This window comes from Sprattus sprattus, assembly GCF_963457725.1.
Source record: "Sprattus sprattus genome assembly, chromosome: 13".
Taxonomy (NCBI): Eukaryota; Metazoa; Chordata; class Actinopteri; order Clupeiformes; family Clupeidae; genus Sprattus; species Sprattus sprattus.
This window is the reverse complement of record NC_137911.1, coordinates 18,494,169-18,517,324: the sequence shown is the minus strand read 5'-3', so window position 1 is coordinate 18,517,324 and position 23,156 is coordinate 18,494,169. Positions and strand designations below refer to the sequence as shown.

Below are 23,156 nucleotides of genomic sequence, written 5' to 3'. Positions count from 1 at the left end.
CGCAAGAGTTCCGTTTAGCGCGGTAATCAAGAAAGCAAAATACTACGCAGTGCTTCTCAAAAAAAACAAGACAAACCTGTTGGTCAAACGAGGTGTGGAGGTGAGCACAGTTTTTAATGTGAGGGACGGTTTGTTTTGTTTTGGATGATTGTTTTGTCCCATGCTTACAATGGATTCATAACAGGGGTGGATCTATTGAACGTTTAGAGGGTACAAGGAAACTGAGTTGAGTGCTTCAAACAGGTGAACGACAGCTTGCGATGAAGCCGAGCAATGTCCTTCCCGAGCTCCTGGATTTGAGCTTTCTGTCCGCAGAGGAGGAAGAAGCGATCCTAAAAGTTTTACAGCGAGATGAAAACTTGAGGAAGCATGACACCGGACGCCAGAGGTATGATGCTTTTACCTCGTTTCACAAACCGAAGGCATGTGTAATCACCGCTGCCATGATCATCGCTTGTAACACCATGCCTCTGTAAAACCATCTGCTGCAAAAGGTTTGAGTTAATGTATTGAGCTTCCGTGTTGTGGAATTGATCGAAACACATATTTCGTTTAGCTGAAGAAAATAATTGAATTCACTTTAAGTTTAAATGTATTAACACGGTAAGTGTTCGTGATTCTGATTAATAAACAAGAACAATGGTTGCAAAATATATGTATTTATAAACAGCTCTCTTGAGGATATGTATGCTCTATGAAGAGTTGTTTACTGTTTTGTTGCAGGCGGCTGAAGGCCACCACCCCAGACCCACAGCAGTTGAGGGTCAAGACGGGCGAGTGGTTCGAGGATCTCAAGGCGGAACGCTATGGCAAGCCATGCGATATCACAACTGTCGTTAAGTCCTCTATGAGGAAAAAGAGGACACCAGGTATTACACATGCTTCATTTGTTACCTGTCTGATGGGTATTTGAATTAACTCCTTTTGGCAATATCAGTGCCACTGTACAGACAAGTATAGTCTTGACATGAATTGAGTAAGGCTCTGCAGAACTTTCGCCTTTGTATGATGTGTGCTTGGAACTATGCATATTTATATATTCTACAGAGGTAATAATTCAACCCCTTTGTATTTATGGTGTAGCCCACAAGATCAACCCCTTTATGAATAATGCTGCAACAGAAGACAGGGGAAGCGAAGAAGTTATCAACTCCAAGTACAGTAATATTTATGATTATTCTGATGCTAATCACAGCACTAACCTCACAAGGATAACCAAGCACAATCCAGTGACTCTTTGCACCACAGAGTAAAGTGTGATAAGCTTTTTGTAAACATACAGAAATAAGAGATAATGTGATTGATAGTATGGACTGAATAAGGTTTGTAATTTAAGAGACATGAAGGCCATATTCGTTTTCAGGATCTCAGTGTTGAATAATATGTGCTTGAAAGAGATTTATGTTTCATGTTATCACCTCCAGGCGACTTCCGACTTTTATTGAAGAGGTTGGTTAAAATGCTCTCCTTCATGTAAAACATTCAACAATTATGTAAGTGAATCAGATCCATAATTAATAGTATTTTCCTAACCCATTAGACATACCGGGAATACACTGATGAAGATTTCTATGTGAATGATGGTGGGTCTATTGAGACTAATTGCTACAGTTATTTTATCACACTTTATGTTATTTTACATATTTCCTTCTAAGACATGAATAAACTATGACAATGAATATAATGTTCTATATGTAATGTAACAAATACCAGGCCAATGTGTTTATAAAAGCTGATGCTTTTGCATAGAAGGACTTCTGTGCTTCTTCTATGCTTTCACTTTCTGATGAAGGCAACGGTTGTCAATCAGAAAATGACAGTACCATCCTATCTTACAGACCCCACCTCCTCTGACACTGGTGAACAGAAATCACCTAGCTACCCAGATGAAGGGGGAACGCAGTGTGCTGGAAAATCTTCTAACCCTTTCCCTAACACACACACACCTGTCAGCGCTGCCACCGATCCTGGCAATCATTCACCAGGAGTAAACGATTTACCTCCTGCTGAGAACAGGAGTTTCATGTTTCTGCAATCTCCCTTTAAGCCAGCCACCCCTAAGGATGCTGTCAAGCCTGCAGAGTCATACAGGAGGGTGTCCCTCCCACCTGCTTTGCGTAAAGGAGCGTCAGTCGAAGACAGCTATCAGATATCTGTTGAACCCAACATATTTGCACAGTCTGATTTGAAGCATGATGGATCACTCTCAGGCACTGGGGTTGAGTATGGGGAGAGCGAGGCCCATACTAGCTGCTCGTCGTCAGACACAGAAGATCAGAGTGAGTCCCAGTCTGTCCCTCATACTCCCTGTGAACCAGTCCTCCTGCACTTCCATCAGAATGTCTCGCACGATGTAAACATTTCTCACGTAAGCGAGAGGCCAGTTCCTCGTCAGAGAAGTTTTTTGGAGAAGAGTGCTAATTCTGACTCAGCAGAACACACCACGCCTGAAGCCTCGAGCTCGCTCCCCTCGACCACCAAGCAGATAGAAACGATAAGGTATGAAGCTGCTTCCTTTGGATCTCTATCTCAAGAAGCTATTTCCTGCTCTGGCAGTGAGTCTGCAGAGCTTCATGAGAAAAGTCAGTTTGAGATGGAGCAGCCAGAGATTACGCTGAAGAAACAGCCACGAATAAACTTCATTTATCCTTCACATGGTGTATCACGCAACACACAAGTCACAGCTAGTGAGGATTCTGAAAACAGACAGGTGGTGTCCAGTGAACGAGATGTGGATCGTGATAAGGAGGATAGCCCGTCACGGCAAGAGTTGTATGCAAGTGTTAACATATTTGGCAAAATGGGCTCACATTCAGCAGATTTCAAAAACAAGGAAACAGAGGATGAGACAAGTGGTGGAAATGCAGCTAAGGCCTTAGAGCCAGGACAGCTAAATAAAGTCCCTTCAGTAGAGAGTCAAGATTCTCCCATGGACATCAGCGAGTCTTTTCCGGATGTTTGCCATGAAGTGCCAGAGGGCACATTAGTGACTCCTGACATAGAATATAAACTTCCAAAACTGAGCACTCGTTCCTACCTAGTTGTTCATGCAGGAGATGAAATGCTATCTAGCGATTTAAGTGGTTCACAATCAGGCGGTGGCATTTCTGAGGTTGGTACCAAGGAAGATGAATTGGGAATAAACCAGAGGCATACTGAGATTCAATCACCAGCTGCTCAAACAGTGGCCCCATGGCATAGAGAGCAAATGGAACTCGATGAATCTCTCCTTGAAATAAGGCCGGGACAAACACATTCCTCTGCTTTAACTCTGGGATCTGCCACATGGGAGGCAGCAGAGGCAGCAAACAGGCCTGTAAGCGATGGCCTTAGCGGTAGAATGAAATCATCCTCTGAATTAGATCACACTGAAGTAGTGGCGGACGAGGAGGGGGAGAAGCGAACTCCGTTTGTGATTAGGTCTCTGAGGGCCTATACACCACTGCCTTCGCAGCTTAGTGTTGATCACGTGACCAGAGGCCAGGACTCACACACACCCTCAGAGGAAGGGACTGTGGGCAAAGCCAGAGGGAGTAGAGAACCCCTTCCTTACGACCAGGAAGATAAGTGGCCTTTTTCCATCAAGTCCCTAGAGGTCGACCGAGACATGGTTCAGGACACGTCCTTACCAACCCCTGGTGTGGATGAAGAGAGTGTGTCGACTCGTACTCCACGTGACATAAATCTGGATTTTAGCAATGTTGTAGAACTTAGTTCCATTAAACCTTCTGTGACTGAGATATTAAACGAGAGTGGACATGCTGGAGATGACAGGCAGGAGGTGCCCAAGAGGGATGCTGATCTGGATAAGACGATACAGTCAGCAGGGTCCCCCTTTGAACTCCAGCAGGGAAATCCCTTCGCGTCTGCTGTCGGTGATGTGCATGTGTCTGAGGAGGAAATCGCTACCCCTGAACATGTTTCCTCAAGTGTTGATGTACGTCCTCTTAGGCCAGAAGACCAGCCCACCCCAAGCGTACAACTGGGAAATGGAAATTATAAAATACCCGCCATAGTCATCCTGCCCTCAGAGTCAGAGGGTATCCAAGGTATGTTAACATATTTAAAAGTTATATTATAAATACATTTAATGATATATTCACACTATTTGTATTCATTTGAACAAGTATCTAAATCATTACACAGTAAACCATTGTCACGTAATCACACTCTTGAAAAATGTGTTTTTATTATATACACTATTAGGATTTTATGTGTTTCTCTAGGGCACATATTTCATCTGATGGTTTACTTAAATTACATGCAGAAGAGAGCGCAGCTATCTGTCACAACTTGTGCTGTTTTGGAGTGTTAGATTTCTCTTGCGTTTCATGGCCTGAAGCAGTAACATTCTCACAGCAACACCACCCTACTTGGCATTGACACACCCTTTTAAAACAGCAATCGTTTGTCATCCGCCCTGTCCGTTTCTCTCCCAAGATTCCCCAAATAGGGAGCTGGGGTAGAGAACGAGACTTGGAGGGCTCGTTGATTAATGCCGTGCTTGTGAAAGGTCTTTGAGCTGGATTGAATCCTTGCCTTGCGACACACTCTCGCTCTCTCTCTGCCTTTTAAACACAGTTTCTAAACACTGTGACCTGAAAGCACAAGTTGTGCTGAATGCACTCTCAGAAGGGAGGAAACTCCAGAGGCTGTGTTCACAAAGCATCTCCATTTGTGTGGCATACGTGTCAGGCTTCCCTGATTCACCCAGGCCTTTGGGCCCAAACCAATCCTATTAATGCTGAGTCACTTTTAAGGGGGTATTGCACCAGGGCTTGTGTGCCTATAACAATAGTATGCACTCATTTTTTTTGTAGAATAGTTATTGTTATGTGCCTACAGCAGTGTGCACTCATTTTTGCAGTATTTACCTTTTTGCACCTAAAAAGTAGTAGTACAATAATTTATGTGGTATAGGCCTTTTTTTTAAAAACTTTCTTTTACTATCAGACATAGACAGGATATTATTTCTGTTCCAGAGGGTGAGCAGAGGTCCACACCAGCAAAACCTGACGGAACCAGAGGGATCATTGCATCCTCTGCTGAATGGGAGGTCTGTGTGTCATGTTGTTTCGCAGATAACTCACATACAGTACATGTTTCTATTCAAAAGTACACCTCTAGATTGAAATTGATATTTGTATTTATTTGTTTTACTGCACATACACATACTACATGCCAGGTGAACTTACTTTTCTTTTCCAGGTATTTCGTATGTTTTCTAGGTAATATAAGCTCGTAGTGATCTGTGTTCTCAATGATCTACCTCTTTCATCCAGTGTACCGTCTATGTCATGTGTTTTGTGTATGGTACCTGTTGCATGTTCTATGTTCTATATATGTTTTAATTAGTGTGTTCTGTGCTTCTGTGCATCTATAGATCTGCATGGTTTCTGCATGTTCTATTGTTATTATGGATATGGTTATGTATTTAGCATAAATATATTAGCATGTATTCAGCATGTTATTTATGTGCCCTGCACATTCTTACATATATCATATGTATTGTGTGTTTGGGTTTGCAGTATATATGCCATTAGTGTTCATGCAGTGCATACTCTTTGTTTTTAGGATGAGGCTCTGGACACAGATGATGACCAAAGCTCCGTGTCCAGCTATGGGTCTGATCTTTCAGCCAGGAAGAGCCACATATCTAATGCATTATCTTTCTCAGGGGTGAATAAGACCTTAACATTAATTCTATTTAGGTTTTATTAACATTAAACAGTTCCCATCCTATTTTACATGATATGCAACGAGACACAAGTTGCATGTTGACCTTGAAGGCCCTTAAACATGAGGGTGTACATTGATGTTTCATGGAGTCCATGTCCTTTGGGGGAAATAAATATTAGTTTTGTTTTTCTACTGCAATAATTTTAGAGATTCATAGTTGTGGTTTCTGGGGAACTAAACTCTGAACTCTGTTGATCTCTGTCCTCAGCGCACAGGCAGTCTGTTGAGTATCTACAGCGAAGCTGGGGATTATGGGAATGTTGTAGTCCAAGGGGCTGTTGAGTTCGCCATGATGTACAGCCCGGCTGAGGAACTTATCCTCATGGTGGAACAATGTCAGGACCTGGCCTATGGCAGTGCACGCAAACAACGCACAAACCCGTAAGTTCCTTTCAAGAACAACAGTCCACAACCTTAATGCTTAATGGGTTATGAGATATTCAGTATTATGGAAATCTATAGAAAAATGCGATATAGTTATTGTATCTGTAAAAATCGAAGTTTTTTTTTTTTATGTATTTAATTCAGTTACTAGTGAGTGTATGTACCACAACCAAGTGTGGAAAGTGCCATGGATTCTATGCAGTCTTTTGTCAGCAAAATGCTTCTTGTTTAATTAAGATAATATGCCGCAATAAATTAAATTACTTTGTGAACACTAACTGTACTTAAGAGTTCTTCTGTTTGTTCCTGACAGTTATGTGAAGACATACCTTATCCCGGATAAGTTCCGGCGTACTAAAATGAAGACCTCCATTAAGAAGAACACAAACAACCCAGTTTATGTCGAATCACTCAGGGTGTGTACTTACACACAGCCTTCTGAATAGTGTGGAGAGCTGTGCTTGGAGAGCTGTGCTTGGGATCTTGTGCACATACTGTTGACCTACTTTGTCCTTAACACTTTTTTGCTTGCCTGTTGTTGACACAGTGAAAGTGGTACAGTCTGATAAGCACAACACAGTTTTTTTCTTCCCTTGTACAGGACATGAATACATTTTCACTTCACTTTGCTGTTTTCCTCTCAGTACAAAATTAAAAAGAAAGATCTGCTGGACAAGACGTTGAACCTGTCTGTCTGGCACAATGACTCCAGGGGCAGAAACGTCTTTCTGGGGCAGGTGGAGCTGAGCCTGAAGACCTGGGACTGGGGCCATGAGGCTCTGACCTGGTACAATCTACAGCCCAAGGTAAACAGAGCAAGCCTTGCCACACCATTAACTCATACCAATGATTAAGTCCTTTTGAGCTCATAGTTCAGTAGTCCCTGATTGCCACACAAAGTGAATCATTTTGTGTAAATAGTTACAATTATTTAATATATTTCGACATATTTTATTTATGTTTTTACCTGAAGGGTGGTGAGGGGATGGAATCTCAGGACTATCGTGGAGCTTTGTTTGTCGCAATGAAATATACACCCGCAGTGGCAACAGGTACTCCCAAATGATTCAAAACCCACCTAACTAACTTATTTAACATGTGCTTGATTAGGCCTGATGCAAAAATGACATGGCCTGCCCTCTTAACATCTCTGTTGTGGTTCCAGGTGGCTCCAAATCGGCCACAGGAGAAATCCATGTGTGGTTGAAAGAAGCTAAAGATCTCTGTCAACTGAAGTCCCACAATGTGGACTCCTTTGTGAAGTGGTAATTGTTTTTGGAAAACTGTATTTTGCAAACCTTGCAGTCACTTTAGAGCTTGGAGTTTAAGCTCAGAAGGCTTAATTCCTGGTATAAGGGGCACTCTCTGTAGTCCACATCACTCCTGAGGTGGGTTCTTCATTGACTTAAAGGCACCCAGTGCAACTTTATATAAACATTCAATGAAAAATAAACATTCAATTTCTAGTCTTTTTTACACGTAAGTTTCAATAACTCCATACCATTACATATCGACATTCAAGGAGCAAAGATGAGACGTCGTTGTGTGGTGAGAACTGATAGAAAATCGTAAACAACAACAATCGCCGGTGGGGAGAGGCCATTTTCCCATTGACTGGAATCCTGCTTTAATTATTGTGGGTCACAAAAAATAAAGAAAATGGCGGCGATTGTTGTCGTTATCGATTTTCTATCAGTTCTCACCACACAACGACGTCTCATCTTTGCTCCTTGAATGTCGATATGTAATGGTATGGAGTTATTGAAACTTACTACGTGTAAAAAAGACTAGAAATTGAATGTTTATTTTTAAGCCTCGAAAGTTGCACTGGGTGCCTTTAAAGGTTCAACAGTGTTCTCTTTTTAGTGTTCATGTATACAGACTACTAAAATGCTTTCCAAATCAGTCAAAGATTTTTACCCAGGTAGTGAATTAATCAGTCACATTTAAAGGGGTCTCAAGTAGATTTTTGCTCTCCAAACTTGATCTCCTCCACCTCTGGTGCTTCCTTCCCTAGTTACATGCTACCAGACACGAGTAAGAAGAGTCGTCAGAAGACCAGAGTGGTAAAGAAGTCTCAGAGCCCCGTGTACAACCACGCCATGGTGTTCGACGGCTTCAGGGCGGGCGAGGTGCGCGAGGCCTGCTGCGAGCTGACGGTGTGGGACCACCACAAACTCTCCAATCAGTTCCTGGGAGGGGTGCGACTGAGCTCGGGCACAGGTACGGGTGTTCTCACTGCTTCTCCAGGTATAGGCAGGTATCGATTTAAATATGAGTTAGGATGCTTAGAGATAAACAAACGCACACAAAAAAACACTTGCCATGGAGCCAAGCTCCTTTTGAGAGTGCCCAAATACGGTACTTATTCATCCATACAAAATAACAAGGCCTATCTATTGGTTAGGGTTTTTGAAGGTGCTGTCTGCGATCCTAACCAATAAAAGCTTAGGTTGATTTAGCAAATTGCTGTCCATTCTGTGTGTTTGCCGTTACATATCAATTTACACTCCCAGCTCGTTAAACAGAAGATGTACTCAAGTGATGGAAAGCATGGCAGTAGCTTAGATATGCGTGTGTGTGTGTGTGTGTGTGTGTGTGTGTGTGTGTGTGTGTGTGTGTCACACACACAAACGACCCCCACGAGAGATGAGTCTTACTTTCTTTCTCACAGTAGGATGGCCTTCTCCTGCGTCCCCCATTAATGTTGACATGCACAGAGAGCCTGCACGGTTATATTCTTTTCGATTTGGTTTAGTAGTGTTTTTTTTTTTTTTTTTTTTTTTTTTTAAATCTTATTAATAAAATACTGGCTGGTGCTTCCTGCTCCCGGTAACCTCAAGTGGTTTGTATGAATGCAAGGGTGTGTGAATCTCTTCTCCTGCCTAGCTGCCTTATCAGCTAGTTATTTTTCAGGGTGACTAGTTTTATAAAATAATTGCCAGGATTTTCCCCCCAGTGTGGGATCAGTTCAATTTTCTTTTTTGTTTTGTATTTAGTTACCTAGGTGTCCTCAGTCTCTATCTTATCCAAATGCAACCCTAACCCAAATTAACGAATCTCTGATGCTGTGCAAATTTTGCACCTTTCTCTCTTTTTCTCTCTCACGATATGTCTAAGGTATTTTTCCTGATCTATCGATGAATTGTTTTTTGATTCAGGAGAGAGCTACGGCAAAAAAGTGGACTGGATGGACTCTGTGAACCAGGAGGTTGAAATCTGGGAGCGAATGTTGTCAAAGCCAAACGACTGGGTTGAAGGAATACTCCCCCTACGTTCCTCCATGACACCCCGGAAGTAAAGTCTTCTGTTGGAGGACACAATAGTGAAGGTCATATAAGTTTTAAACGATGACCTGCTAAACTAACAATGCCATTTGCTTGCTATTTATGGACTAGTTCTTGTCTCACTGTCAAATATCTGTGACTGGACCAGACATGTATATAATAGAGTATGTAAGTGGTGCAAATCCACCAAAATCTCCCTCCGTTTTCTCAGAAATTATATTCTTTTCGGACGCAACAAATTATGTGTTTGCTTAAAAGATGCCCTGATTGGAATAAATAACTTTCCCTCTGTAACGCATGATGGCTGCTTCCATTCGTGTTCTTTGTGGTTTTCACTGGTTGAGGTCAAGAACCGGCCTGTGTCCTTCTATGCATTTCTGACAGCCCAGACCAATCAGCTGTGTGAGGTTTCCCTATGGGAGCCAGCCATCGCACCTAAAAGACACACTACAATAAAAACACTGAAATAATGAATGTTGAAAAATAATTTAAATGATCGATTATTAACAGCTGTGAGGCTTCCAAAGGAGAGCCAGCACATCTACGACCATATATTAAGTGATTTTTTTAAAAGACACACAGTCATTTTTTTTTTTCAAGTTTCAGATCAAAAGTATTATTGATCAGGATACTGTATGCACTATAATAACCTACCACATAAACAACTGTGATGAAGTTTTAGTAATAGCTTTTCTTTATTTTTGATAGCATATTTTAAATGATCTTGGGAGTTATTTTATCAGATCTAATTGGATCCTCATTTTCTCCCGACAGCTTTCAGCATCCATTGTAGATTGTATCTCAATTCTAAAATGTTGCGCCAGGTGGCGATATATCGCCCATGTGATGCTCGCATTCCTAAATATCTTTTGAGGGGAGAAAAATGGGATGAATCAAGTCACGGAGTCATGCAGGCTGGATAAGGAATCAGATGACCTAAAACTTTCCTCGTGAAGTAAAGATGAAAAATGGGCAATGTGAAAATGTATTGAAGATTTATGTCTTTATTTTTAAAAGTAATCGTCTGTGTCTAATAGGCCTAGTGTTTGAAGATTTCAAACGCGACCACTGACTAAACGCTTCAGGTAAGTGGAAAAAAAGTTTCTCAGAAACTTCACCGTTGCTTTGGTATGATCTGCTGGCTAAAACCGTTTATAGCAGTGCATATGTACTGTGATGGTGAGTGGAAATGTAAATTGTGTAGGCATCATAATTCTGTGAACTGATGAAAATGTTAAACTTAAACGTTTTAAGAAACTAAAAAATCCATTGAAACTTGTTGTTTTCCCTTCCGTTTTGGCACGGTTTACGTTTACACACTTGTTATCGTTATATGTAAGTATTTTGTCTAGTTTTTGTTCAAAAGCTGGACTGGTCCTCACATCTGGATGACACATTTGGAACCTTCCAGCTGTTTCTGAGCTGAGACTTTAGACGTAGGCTAATGTAGGCTAGCCAAAACATTCAGTTTTTAAACGATTTGTCCAGTGTTATTTTAACGCATTAAGCCCATGACTGAAAGATATAAGTAGGTTTTCTTTCATAGTAATTTCTTCCTAAATGTGGAAGAAAGGAAAATATTTGGGGACTAAAGTTTAAACAGTAGGGGTAGCCTACATAGTATTTACTGTTCTAGGCTGTTAATCTAGCCGTCTTCCTGTGTGTAGCCTACAGAGCATCCGTAATCATCATGGGCGACTGGAGTGCTTTAGGGAAACTTCTTGACAAGGTCCAGGCGTACTCCACAGCGGGAGGCAAGGTCTGGCTCTCTGTCCTCTTCATCTTCCGGATACTGGTGCTGGGAACGGCAGTGGAATCGGCGTGGGGTGACGAACAGTCGGCCTTCAAGTGCAACACGCAGCAGCCCGGCTGTGAGAACGTCTGTTACGACAAGTCGTTCCCCATCTCTCACGTGCGCTTCTGGGTGCTGCAGATCATCTTCGTTTCCGTACCAACTCTCCTTTACCTCAGTCACGTCCTCTACCTCATACACAAGGAGGATAAACTCCTCAGGAAAGAGGAGAACCTGAGAGCGATTCAGAGTCAAGGTGGAGATGTGGACGTGCCACTTCAGAAAATTCAGCAGAGGAAGTTCAAGTATGGGCTGGAGCAGCATGGGAAGATTAAAATGAGAGGGGGCCTTCTATACACTTACATTTTGAGCATTATTCTCAAGTCTGTTTTTGAGGTGGCCTTCTTGCTGATGCAGTGGTATATTTATGGATTCCACCTCTCTGCCATCTACACTTGTGAAAGGTTTCCCTGTCCGCACCAGGTTGACTGTTTCCTCTCCCGCCCGACTGAGAAGACCATCTTCATAATCTTCATGTTGGTAGTTTCGCTAGTCTCTCTAGGTCTTAATGTCATTGAGTTCTTTTATGTAATATATAAGAGAATGAAAGACAAGGTAAAGGAGAAGGCTGTAAGTCAACTGCACCATAACGTTCACCTAAAGCCTTGCATGGGCGAGATACCGCCCTCTAGTTATGTCTACTACAATGACTGCTCGGCCCCCATGTCTAACCTGGAGTACAATCTAAACACAGCAGACAAGAACAACTCCTGCGAGAGCTACAGCAAGCAGGCCAAGGCTCAGAACTGGACCAATTACAGCACGGAGCAGAACCAGCTGGGCCAGAAAGTGCTCATGTACCCCTGCTGCCACACCCAGGATTTTCACTACCCAGAAAAAGTGACGCCGGGTAAGGACATCGCACTCCTAAAGCAGCTTGACCCTCGGCCCAGTAGCCGGGCGAGCAGTCGAGCAAGGCCAGATGATCTTGACATCTAGCCAAAGATCAGAGGAACACCATGTGAAAGGCTTCACCCAACGGGAGCCCCTGCCTAGGCACTAGGCAATGCCGTTCCACACTTTGATGTGCCAAAAATCCTTCAGCTACATTCCAGCCTAATTGACAGAGGGATTCAATTGAGTTATTCAGACTCTATGCTAGAAGAGACCAGTGGTACTCTGTATTCAGACTCTAGGCAGAATTGGCATCACTAATGTTAATAGCTTTACATCTACACGGTTTACATTATGTATGGAGCCATTGTTGTTTTTCTTTTTTTTCAGAGAGACAATCCTTCAGGCAGTGTTCTATGGTACTAATTTATTGAGTGTTGTAGTTTCAGAGGGTGAATGATGCATGGAAGACACAGACAGAAATGATTTATAGCTTGTTTGTTTCTCTGTTGGTTTTGTGTCTCAGCTAAGAATTCTTCTCTGGTATTTAGAGCTGTAATATATTGTCGGGATGAACAGTTCCTCGGAAAACATTTGCTGTTTATTAAGAAGATTACCAGTACCGCAATGATGATTGATATTGGTATCAGTCAGCAGTACTGACGTTAGTGCAAACCAAAAAGTTCTCAAGTACAGCTTTATCACATTTAGACATACTTTGTTTTTGTTAAGAGCAATGTTTGCACTGGTTTTGATGTTTTTCTTATGTTTTATATAAAACGTTTACATGAACATGAAATTTGAATGAGGTTTTTGTCTGAACCTGAATACTGAAAGCTGTTTGTAGACAGTTGATATGTATAAATACCAACCTACTGTTGTGGGTTTTTGCAGCACCAATCTGGTCAGAGAATCAAAGGGATTAACAGCTTTTGAAGTAGTGTTTACTTAAATTAAAGTCAGTCAAACATGGCTCTTTTATATGAAACATTTGTGACAAATTGTTTGCATTGAGAATGATGAAGTTAGGTTTTTTTTATCATCTGAAAGTAAATGAGGTAATGAGATTCAAATAGTTCCCCTCGCTCAGATTTTCCTATTTATTCACAGCGTTAAATGAAAACATATGTTTGGATTACAGTCAAACAGCCATATGTGGGTGGATAAAGAAACAAAGTATTTCTGTCTCACTTTGGTTCTGACCAAAAGAATTGTTCTGACTCGGTACTTCTAATTTATTACATAATGGCTTCACGCAACTTAAAAAAAGAGTAGAAAACATAAGAGGTATTTTCTTAGTTAATATGAGATAAATAGACCTCAGAATGCTTTTCTGTGTGTGTGCGTGTGCTTGTGCGTGCACTGTAGTCGTACCCAAAGGGTGGGTCTATACTGTAAGACAGAGAGCCCAGATGGAAAATATGCAGCATATGTATGAATCTTGTTTTCAAACCACATAACCCACTCTACAAACTACTCCTTTCTTTAGGGCCAGCCTCTGCTCTCCCTGGGTGGAAACTTACTGCTGTGTGTTCACGTGTCAGTCTTGACAGACTCTACCTCAACCTTAGACTAGTTCTATAGAGAGAAAAAAACGCATAAAACTCTAGTAAAATATAGAAAAATGTGAAACTCTTAATAGTAAAAATGCATTCCCTAGGTCTAAGCAGTAAAAAATAATATGTCCAATGAAAGTCTTAAAGTATACTGATGTGTGCAATTCTGTCTGGTTTCATAGCCTTGTTGGTTAACAGTCTCTCGAATAGACTATAAAAATGTTGCAAGCAGTATTTGTCCTGTTAGCAGTTGGCACAGGAATGGGTCTGAACCAGCTGATTTTTCGTCCTTTGGGTAAGACTTAGCAGACAAAAATGAACAGGCAGATCATTCACAGTATGTGAACAACAGAATCGGATCACATATAACTTCCAGGGTCCCATAAACACAAGAGAGGATGTTTTGATTGAGTTAAAATTAGAATGCTGACCAAGGTCACATCCTCTGTCCCTTCAAGCTCTCCAGATGGTGAAGCGTTTAGGGTCTTCTTGGACTCTTACATATGTGCTTGAATTGAGTAAGCACAAAGTTTTTGACATTACTTATCCCACCATAAGCAGGCTCTATTCTAGTCTATTGAGGGACATGATGAATGTTTGAAAACGGACTCCAAATGGGAAGCCGCTGTTTTACTCTGGCCCGAGGCCAAGGGGTCCCATGCTACTCAATGTCATTAGTTTCTGGCAACACGGCAAGCAACTGCAACAGCTTCCCTCTATCTGGCTCTATTAAAACATTTCTTTCAACAATGTAATTTAACACATCCAAGATCCTCTTTGCTTATTTACCAAATCAAACATACACAAAGAACACATGAACATGTTTATGCTGTATAATATATGGGTATGTTTTTACAGTTCAAACTGTCAACATTTGAGATTAAAGATCTTGGTTGACTGATGATAAAACGCATATGGTACAGCACCCAGTGGTGACATGGCATCGTTACTGCCCCTACTGGTGAAGTGCCAGCTCTGTCTCTGGCTTTGTCTGGCTCTGTTCTCTGCCAGACTGTAAATCTGAATCCAGCGGACATGCCATTCAGACCTGGAGGGTAATTGAAAACAGCAGCAAGTAAAGTTTCAGGACTTTTTCCATACCACAGTGAGTCTTCATCTCAACAGGGTGAAACCATGTTTGGACTTCGCCATATCGGGGTGAACTGTGGCTTAACATGGAAGATCTTGAAAATAAACACCATTTAGGGACTATTTTTAGAAATGTGTGGCATTGAGTCATGTTTGTGGGACGATGAGCAGTATACTTTCAGAGGTTGAATGACACTGTTGATAATGCTTCAAAAATAGTTTAGTTTTGCTTATTTCAGTGTCTAAACAAACCGTCATCAACACTTTCGGTAAGAGGTCGAGGCTATGTGAAGATTCAGTTCATCCAGCACCCCTCCACAGACAGACATCCTGCTCTATAATTTGTTCAAACATGGGAGTGGTTCATAACTCTTAATGTATGGTTAGAGCTTGTAGCAGCTCAGAGCACACTCCAAGCCATCTGCTTCTATAGCGGCTGCATTTGAGCTGTTCTTGGTCAGGTCACCAAAGCTGAAACCTGGACTGAACACCATGTTTCTGTGTGAGGGGTCTTGACTGACTCAATGACTTGATCCTAGCACCAAGTGTTTGTGCAGGCTGCTCCCACTGATGTCTCTCTGTGTCTTGGTGTGTTATATACTTTACAGATATGTTTTATAATATATTATATTGTAATATTATACTGTAAGAAGCCAACTTAGTTTAACACCGATTCTTATTTTTTTTTCATGTTGATATAGTTCTCTTTAAAAAGAGAATGAGCTCTTTTTGGAAGAAATTTGGTTAAATATCTTTTGAGAATGATCTTGTGGTTCCACAGCAGTACTGTTATAAACGTTATATTCATTGTAGTTGTTTACATCAGTGAAGCACATGTATTACTGTACGTATCAAACAACAAGTCTGTAACTGAAGCTTGTAACCAAAGAAGGGAACCCAGAGTCCATTTCAGTCTCTGGGTCTGGCCGTTGGCTGACATCTTGTGGGTGTTTGTGATATTACATGCAACGCTGCGGTGATAATACAGTCTCTGAATCATTCACATGACTCAGTTCGGGGATATTTGATATGACTCAGAAATTCCTAGAACGTTTCAGGGTGGATAATGATATTTTGCTTATCATAAAATGCGTAGACGCTTTAACCAACAATGTAAACTCAAAGATGTGATTAAACTACACTGCAATGCATTCTATGAAACATGTGTCTGTGTGTTTTCCCTCTCCACGTGCTGCCCATCCCTGAATGTGTGAAAGAAGTCAATGAGAAGCCACAGATAGAAATTAAATTTCTAAAACTTGCTCCCAAACAAGTTTCTCTCACAAATATTTGACATTTCCTTTCGACAAGTTTGAGATACATGGCATTAGTTGTACATTCAACTGTAGTGTTGCCAAGCTTGTGAAAAAATATAATTATACTTCAATGTACTTGTAGTTAAACAAAGTAGATGACCACAAAGTAATGGTCATGGTGGAAGTAACAGTGAATAATACTGTTTACACTAAATGATAATAATAACTCTTAAATCAACACCTTGGTCCATTTATTCATTTGAAATCACATTATATACAAACAGTGATGCAGGTGTATCACATCAAAGTGATGTTACTAATATAACAGAAATGGAAAATGGAAAAACATATTCCCGATGGAAAAACCTTAACCACCCTGTGTGCTATGCTAAATTAGGCTACTTAATGTGGCATACTAAGCAAAGACCAACAACCTGTTGTCAGTCTTATACATTCCTAATTTATATAGCATATACAGTAAATAGTAGGCTATAAAGAATAGACTACTTAAGTGTAATAATATTCAGCTTGGCTGACTATGGAATTATTACAGTGCATGAAATGCCCTGTATTGTTATTCCTAGGCTTCTTCTTCTTCTTATTCTTGTTACCTTTTTCTGCGATTAATTCAGCCCGAACCACTTAACGTAGAAACTTCATTCAAACTATGTCGCGTAGGTCTTGTAAACGACACTTATGCTATGTATTTTTCACTTTTCTAAACTTTATACTTTTTAAGATATTAAAGAAAAACGAATCTAAATTTCTCCCATTGACTTACATTGGGCCATTATGACATCATAATAGGGTCTTTAAACTGGCTTGCACCTGTGCTTTACTCTGCCGTGCTAAGGCAAAAGACCGTAACTTCAAGTTTGGTCAAAAATGAGTTTTTGACGTATTTGTAAAATATCAGCAGTAATTAAACAAATGTACTGATATTAAATGTACTACTAACATGCCATTATCAAATTAAAGCCAGTGACATCAGTATTTTGGTTGATTTCACGATGTATAGGCTACCGACAGTTAGCATACCAAGCTAGGTAGCATTACCATTAGAATTGCATGGCAGATATGCTAAGCTATCGGGCTATTCCCCCACCCAGTGCCTGTGGCTAGTCCGAAAAAGGTGCATCTAAATCGGGTAACTTCGCTTGGCGAGCGGGGGCATGTGGAGGGGGAAAATGGGCCTCATTCTCTATCGTTCTCTCTCTCTCTCTCACACACACACACACACACACACACACACACACACACACACACACACACACACACACACACACACACACACACACACACACCCCAATGGACTGACATAGATGTTTTATGTGTTTCATGTGACAATTCAAGTTCATTGTTTTATGTGCTTAATGTGATAATTCAATGGTGTGTGTGTGTGTGTGTGTGTGTGTGTGATAATCATTGTATTGGTAATTGTGATAAATGAAATAGTATTACTACTGATTAATTAATAGGGTCATTATTCCATTGTTATCATACCACTGAGCTTTAACATAGAAGTTACTGCCTTCTGCCTTAGTATGCTTCACTGACACCTGTGCCAAATCCAAAGAACCTCTTCTCTCTCTGTCCCTCTCAATTTAACTGTAACTAGGAACATTAAGACACCATCCATTCTCTATTTTTTTTCTCTCCATCTCTCCATCTTTCTCTCTGTCAACTTTCTCTCACACTCAATCTCTCTTCTTCACTCCATTTTTATCTCCTTTTTTCAATATTTTCACTCTCTCTTTATCTCTTCATCCAGAGCCACTCTTGTTCACTCTTCTTTCCTTCTTCCACTCTTCTTTCCTTTCTTATTTTCTTCTTCCATTTTTCTTTCCTTCTTCCACTCTTCTTGCCTTTCTTTTTTCCTTCATCCACTCTTCTTTCCTTCTTCCACTTTTCTTTCCTTTCTTCACTCTTCTTTCCTTCTTACACTCTTCTTTCCTTTCTTCTTTCCTTCTTACACTCTTCTTTCCTTCCTTCACTCTTCTTTCCTTTCTTCTTTCATTATTTCACTCTTCTTTCTTTTCTTCTTTCCTTCTTCCTCTCTTCTTTCCTTTCTTCACTATTCTTTCTTTTCTTCTTTCCTTCTTTCACTCTTCTTTCCTTTCTTCTTTCCCTCTTCCACTCTTCTCTCCTTTCTTCACTCTTCTTTCCTTTTGTCTTTCCTTCTTCCACTCTTCTTGCCTTTCTTTTTTCCTTCATCCACTCTTCTTTCCTTCTTCCACTTTTCTTTCCTTTCTTCACTCTTCTTTCCTTCTTACACTCTTCTTACACTCTTCTTTCCTTTCTTCTTTCCTTCTTTCACTCTTCTTTCTTTTCTTCTTCCTTTCTTAACCTTTGCATTTCATGCACTGGTATTTCCTTCAGGAAATGCATTTTCTAGTTTTAATTGTAAGCTGAAGTATAATAAACCCTAAATATTCTTCGAGTATTAAATGTTTTCTGTTGATTATAAAACAAATCCTCTAAACCCTGCCCTAACGGAGTCTAAACTATACATTGCAATACAAGACAACAGCTGAGAAGAAACCCGTTAAGGGATTAAACATGTTAAATTACTGATGTACAGTACCACGTTCTCGCCATGTTTCTGGACCAATCACAATTTCACGCAAGGTCTCAAATCATCCAATCAGGATGACCAAACGCTGCCTCGGGCTGACCCCGTCTCTTTGACAGTATTAATTAGATTGGATTTTGCGTTTCAACGCTGGCTGAATTTAGAGCACACACCACGCATTTTGGGCTCATCCGTTCATTGTCACCCGTCCTGTGAGTACAACTACCGAACTGTCGTCATGGATGCATTTTGTGCCACCTGGAAGCTGATTGACAGCCAGAACTTTGATGAGTACATGAAGGCGCTAGGTAAGTCAACTTAGCACTACAATAATAATACACACATGACACGCAAATTAGCTTTTAATTCAGGAGTGGCCACAAAGCAATCTCATCCATCATTGATTTATCATTTTGCTGCAACAGGTGTCCCTTTTGCTACGAGGCAAGTCGGCAATGTAACCAAGCCGACCATAGTCATCAGTCAAGACGGAGACAAAATCGTGGTGAAAACTCTCAGCACCTTCAAGAACACCGAGATTTCATTCAAATTCGGGGAAGAGATTGAGGAGACCACTGCCGACGACAGGAAAGTAAAGGTTGGTATAAGCATTAATAGTTTCAAATAGTTATTAAAGCACGATGGAGTAGGCTATTGCTTGAAATATAAATTCTATTATTGATGCAAGTGAACAGATACTGGACAAGAAATTCAATAAATTACTGTTGTTAAAAAAAGGTGATAAAATGCAGGTTGGCCCCCAGCTAGTAGCCTACTAATGCTATAGTAATGTTTGTATTGCTAACTTTTATGAGAACATAATGACTTCTAATCACAATGCAGTCTGTTCTAACCATGGATGGAGACAAACTGCTGCATGTTCAGAAGTGGGATGGCAAAGAGACAAAGTTTGTCCGGGAGATCAAGGACGGGAAAATGGTCATGGTGAGCAATCATAATCTTTGGCTCTGGCGATGAGTTGGATACAGTTGTACAGTCAAGTGCCAAATCCTCATAATATTCTCACGCTAATTATGGTTCAATCACTTACATGCCTTTGTCCTTTGACAGCACCTGACCTTTGAGGGCATTGAGGCCGTTCGCACATACGAGAAGGCATAAAGTCCATCACATCCTGAGAAATGTCAATGCGATGTCCTGCTTATTTGAGTGTTTGGGTTTGCGTACTCTTTTTCCTCTGCATCTGAGTAAGGAAGTCCTGCATTTTTATAAAATTTGTATTGAATGACAATGTCAGTGAGTGTTTTATTTTACAACAATGTTCCAGAAATTGTTCAGAAGTTATTCAATATCAATTCATATTTGTATGTCTAAAAAATAAACAAAAAATAAACAAATCTGATCACTGAGTACGTTACTGAGTTGGACATGTTTCTTTAATGTCAAGTCAGAAGTTTTTCACAAATACCAGTAGTGTATTTATCAGCACCAAAGTGGAAAAGGAAATGCTGTATTTTCTCTAGCTTATTGCAATTTAAGATTTCCAAAATGAAACCACCCTGTCTTATCAACTGCTTGTTGTACAAGGGACCTTGCACACTTCAGTTCACTTAAACCATCTTTACCCTATTTTCTGACCTGTTTGACAAGACACATATAGTTGGTTTGGTGGTTTCTGCCTTATACTGCATATGTATAACTGAGTGAGTTGTGCCCTGCCTACCGCACAAAAACAGTCCTGTTTCTGTACAACTGCAGTATTCTGCATATTAACAGCCTTATGCTGATTTCCAGTTTCTTACAATAAGGGTCCCTCTCCACAGTTACTGTACTAGTAATTTATCTGTTGTTAAAGAAACTTGGTCAAACATTATTAACATACAACAGTGGGCTAATGTAACAGTTCAGTTATTTTTGTTTATGCAAGTGTTATGGTTCAGCCCATCCACGAGGCAATGTGCAGCACACTCTTGTCTCTACAAGTCACATTGTATGAGGGAATGTAAGTTAAAGCTGGGAAGATGCAGCACTGTGCATAACATTTTATGTAGAAACCTAATTTAATTGCATTTGGGCCTATACTTTACGAGAGGCTCAAAAACTAAAAGACCAGGGAGGTTGTCAAAGGTGTGAGGTCATTAGTCTTTGTCAAGACCCTGTGTGCACGTGATATTGGCCTTTATGGATTTACCCTACCCATGAGTCTTCAACGGAGGAATCCCCGAATGCTTGAACCATGCTACTTTAGCGTGCCGCATGCTAGTTTTCTTATTTGTAATTAATGATGAATTAACTCATAACTATTAACTCTGTAGCTGAAGAGTTGGTATCGTAACGTCGCAAAACAGATGCCACAGGTCCACAACTAGACCCAAACTTTTAAAGGTAAGTAGTCGTTAAACGTTAGCGGTGGAGTTCATCTTATTTTCCTTATTATTAGCTGCAAGCATATCATATCTAGCTGTATGAACCGTTTAAAATGATGTGATGCACGATTTTCAACTTTAACACTGTAGTTAGCTTGCTAAGGGCATAAGGTCAAGTGAACTTTTCAAATCATTTGCTGCATAGCTCTCTCTCTCTCTACGTATAATTCTGGAACTGATCACCTCAGGTGACCATAAACCCCGAATGTCCTAATTTACCATGGAGTTTCATCTCAAGTATTTTTGTTCCTGTAAGAAAAATAGTTAGACATGACCTTGGCATTTTACAGAACAGATAGTTGACCAGTGGGAGGTGAAACCAGCTCCAGGTTTGACTCGGGACAGTCCAGGTTCAGGTAAGTGGAAATATGAGCCCTTAAACGGAGTTTCCATAAAGCCAGCCACAAATGCAGCACATGTTAATAGGGCTTTGATAAGAATTTTGTGAACCTCACAAACTGAAAAAGAGATCTGAAAAGGGGACAGGCTTGCCACTGTTCATTGGCTCTTCATTTGACAGCTGTGGGCACAAACTGCCCTTGTTCCTCTTTAGAGAAACACTAATGAAGGAGAATGACTCATAGTAACCTCTGAGACATCCACCTGCCGCTGGGGGTGAGCTGTCATCTGTGGCTCCATGATAATCTCTTAATCCCACTTGTCTTTATATAGGGATGTCGTTCGATAGAGTTGACCAACCACATTAAGGAAATTAGATTGACATATATGTATGGCAGATATGACTAGTTTTTAAATGACAGAAATACAATATAAGGTAAAAAGGTAAAGATTAGAAAATTACAGATGTGACTCTTTAACTGTATGATGCTGTGTATGTGGCAGTATGTTACTGAATATTAATACTTGTCCTACAATAGCCTTGCTTTTTTCAATAAAAAAATATTGAACATTAAAACTTTTGAATTCAAAAAATGTATTCTGTTTTGTAAAATGAAGACACGTGCTCATAAATGAATACAAATGTGTGTGGCTATATTGTGCTGAAATCTGGCTGAAGGCTGCGGATTCAGTTTCCATTGAACGTTGTCTGTTAAACAGCAGACTGTTTATGAATGGATTCCTTCTATCACAAAGCCACAGGAACTGGAGTGGAAGAAAACGGACTATTGTGTCCAGTGCTCATCCTATCTTTAATGCTCACAATGCTTCTCATGCACTGTATCCTCAAATGAACTATTGTGTTTAGTGCTCATCCTATTGTTTAAGCTCAAAATGCTCCTGATGCACTTTATCTTCAAATGGTGAAGCTGTAGAACACAAAAATGACACATTTTTTGAAAATGTGCCCAACATTATGAAAGTTAAGTTATGCAGTGCATTTAATAAAAAGTATTTTGGTACAGAATCAGTTGCAAATTAAAGTCGTTTAGCTTGTTGGTGTTGCAGTAATTTAGGATATTTAAATGTTCAATATAGATCAGATTCAGTTCACTTTAGGTTGCAGGCTATAGTATGAATGGACTGTTGTGGACTCAATTCAATCACTGAAGTAAGTGAGAGGGGTTATGTCATTCTGCTTTTTCACACACCTTTCTCCTGAGACTGGCTGCCGTCAGGTTCCTAGAGTAGAATGTGTGTTGTTGTCCAAGGCAACCAGGAGGTGCCAGTCACTCCCAAACGCTAATCCTAATTAACGAAGTGCCTCTCACAGATCTGCTGATCTTTAGCTTTCTCCCTGTGTGTCCACTCTTTAGCCTATTTTGACTGTAGAAGTGGGTCAAAGAGTGGGTCCCTTTGATTATGCATAGACTCTGTGTCTTGCCTTAAATGGGACTTCCTGAGTACTTTTTAATACTGTATGTTTTACTCTGATACGGATCGCACGCAAATTTCCTAATATTGTGAACTCTTGGCCTGTGGAATCAACCTCATCTTAAATAAGTTTGCATGGGAATACAAATTGAATCACACATAATGTGCAGACCAGTCTCGTCCTACTCTGATAGAAAAGCGAGTCATTATGCAGTTGGCAGTGCCCAATGGCGTGCTTTCTTTGGCTCCTGAATGGAGAGAAAGGGGTGCTCAGAGTGTGTGGGAAACTAGAAAAAAAGGGTGGACGACCCTCTCTGTCTCATGCCACTTTGGCAGTTGCTGAGATAGCCTGAATGTTTGACCCCTTTGGCTTTTTTGGGGACTGGGGTTGAGGTCTAGCTGTAACCTGATTGCACTTCTTGTCTTT

The 23,156-nt window shown here is 40.5% G+C and overlaps 3 protein-coding genes across 3 annotated transcripts; all 3 read left to right on the top strand.

Annotated features, from left to right (window-relative positions):
• Nucleotides 1-260: 260 nt before the first annotated feature.
• LOC308374292 (uncharacterized protein) lies at nucleotides 261-9,434 on the top strand (the record flags this gene model as incomplete). Its single annotated transcript, XM_080850031.1, has 15 exons — nucleotides 261-388; nucleotides 724-869; nucleotides 1,084-1,156; nucleotides 1,398-1,449; nucleotides 1,541-1,583; nucleotides 1,839-4,049; nucleotides 4,983-5,056; nucleotides 5,575-5,679; nucleotides 5,948-6,120; nucleotides 6,437-6,539; nucleotides 6,768-6,929; nucleotides 7,097-7,175; nucleotides 7,289-7,388; nucleotides 8,141-8,346; nucleotides 9,285-9,434. 15 exons carry the CDS (start codon nucleotides 261-263, stop codon nucleotides 9,422-9,424), a joined length of 3,795 nt encoding a protein of 1,264 aa, XP_080706157.1. The 3' UTR covers nucleotides 9,425-9,434.
• Nucleotides 9,435-10,366: 932 nt separating this feature from the next.
• gja1a (gap junction protein alpha 1a) lies at nucleotides 10,367-12,677 on the top strand. Its single transcript, XM_080849718.1, has 2 exons — nucleotides 10,367-10,495; nucleotides 11,078-12,677. The coding sequence occupies exon 2, from the start codon at nucleotides 11,101-11,103 to the stop codon at nucleotides 12,199-12,201; it is 1,101 nt and encodes a 366-aa protein (XP_080705844.1). The 5' UTR covers nucleotides 10,367-10,495; nucleotides 11,078-11,100; the 3' UTR covers nucleotides 12,202-12,677.
• Nucleotides 12,678-18,807: 6,130 nt separating this feature from the next.
• fabp7a (fatty acid binding protein 7, brain, a) lies at nucleotides 18,808-19,691 on the top strand (the record flags this gene model as incomplete). Its single annotated transcript, XM_080849703.1, has 4 exons — nucleotides 18,808-18,877; nucleotides 18,995-19,167; nucleotides 19,413-19,514; nucleotides 19,641-19,691. 4 exons carry the CDS (start codon nucleotides 18,808-18,810, stop codon nucleotides 19,689-19,691), a joined length of 396 nt encoding a protein of 131 aa, XP_080705829.1.
• Between the last annotated feature and the right edge of the window lie 3,465 nt (nucleotides 19,692-23,156).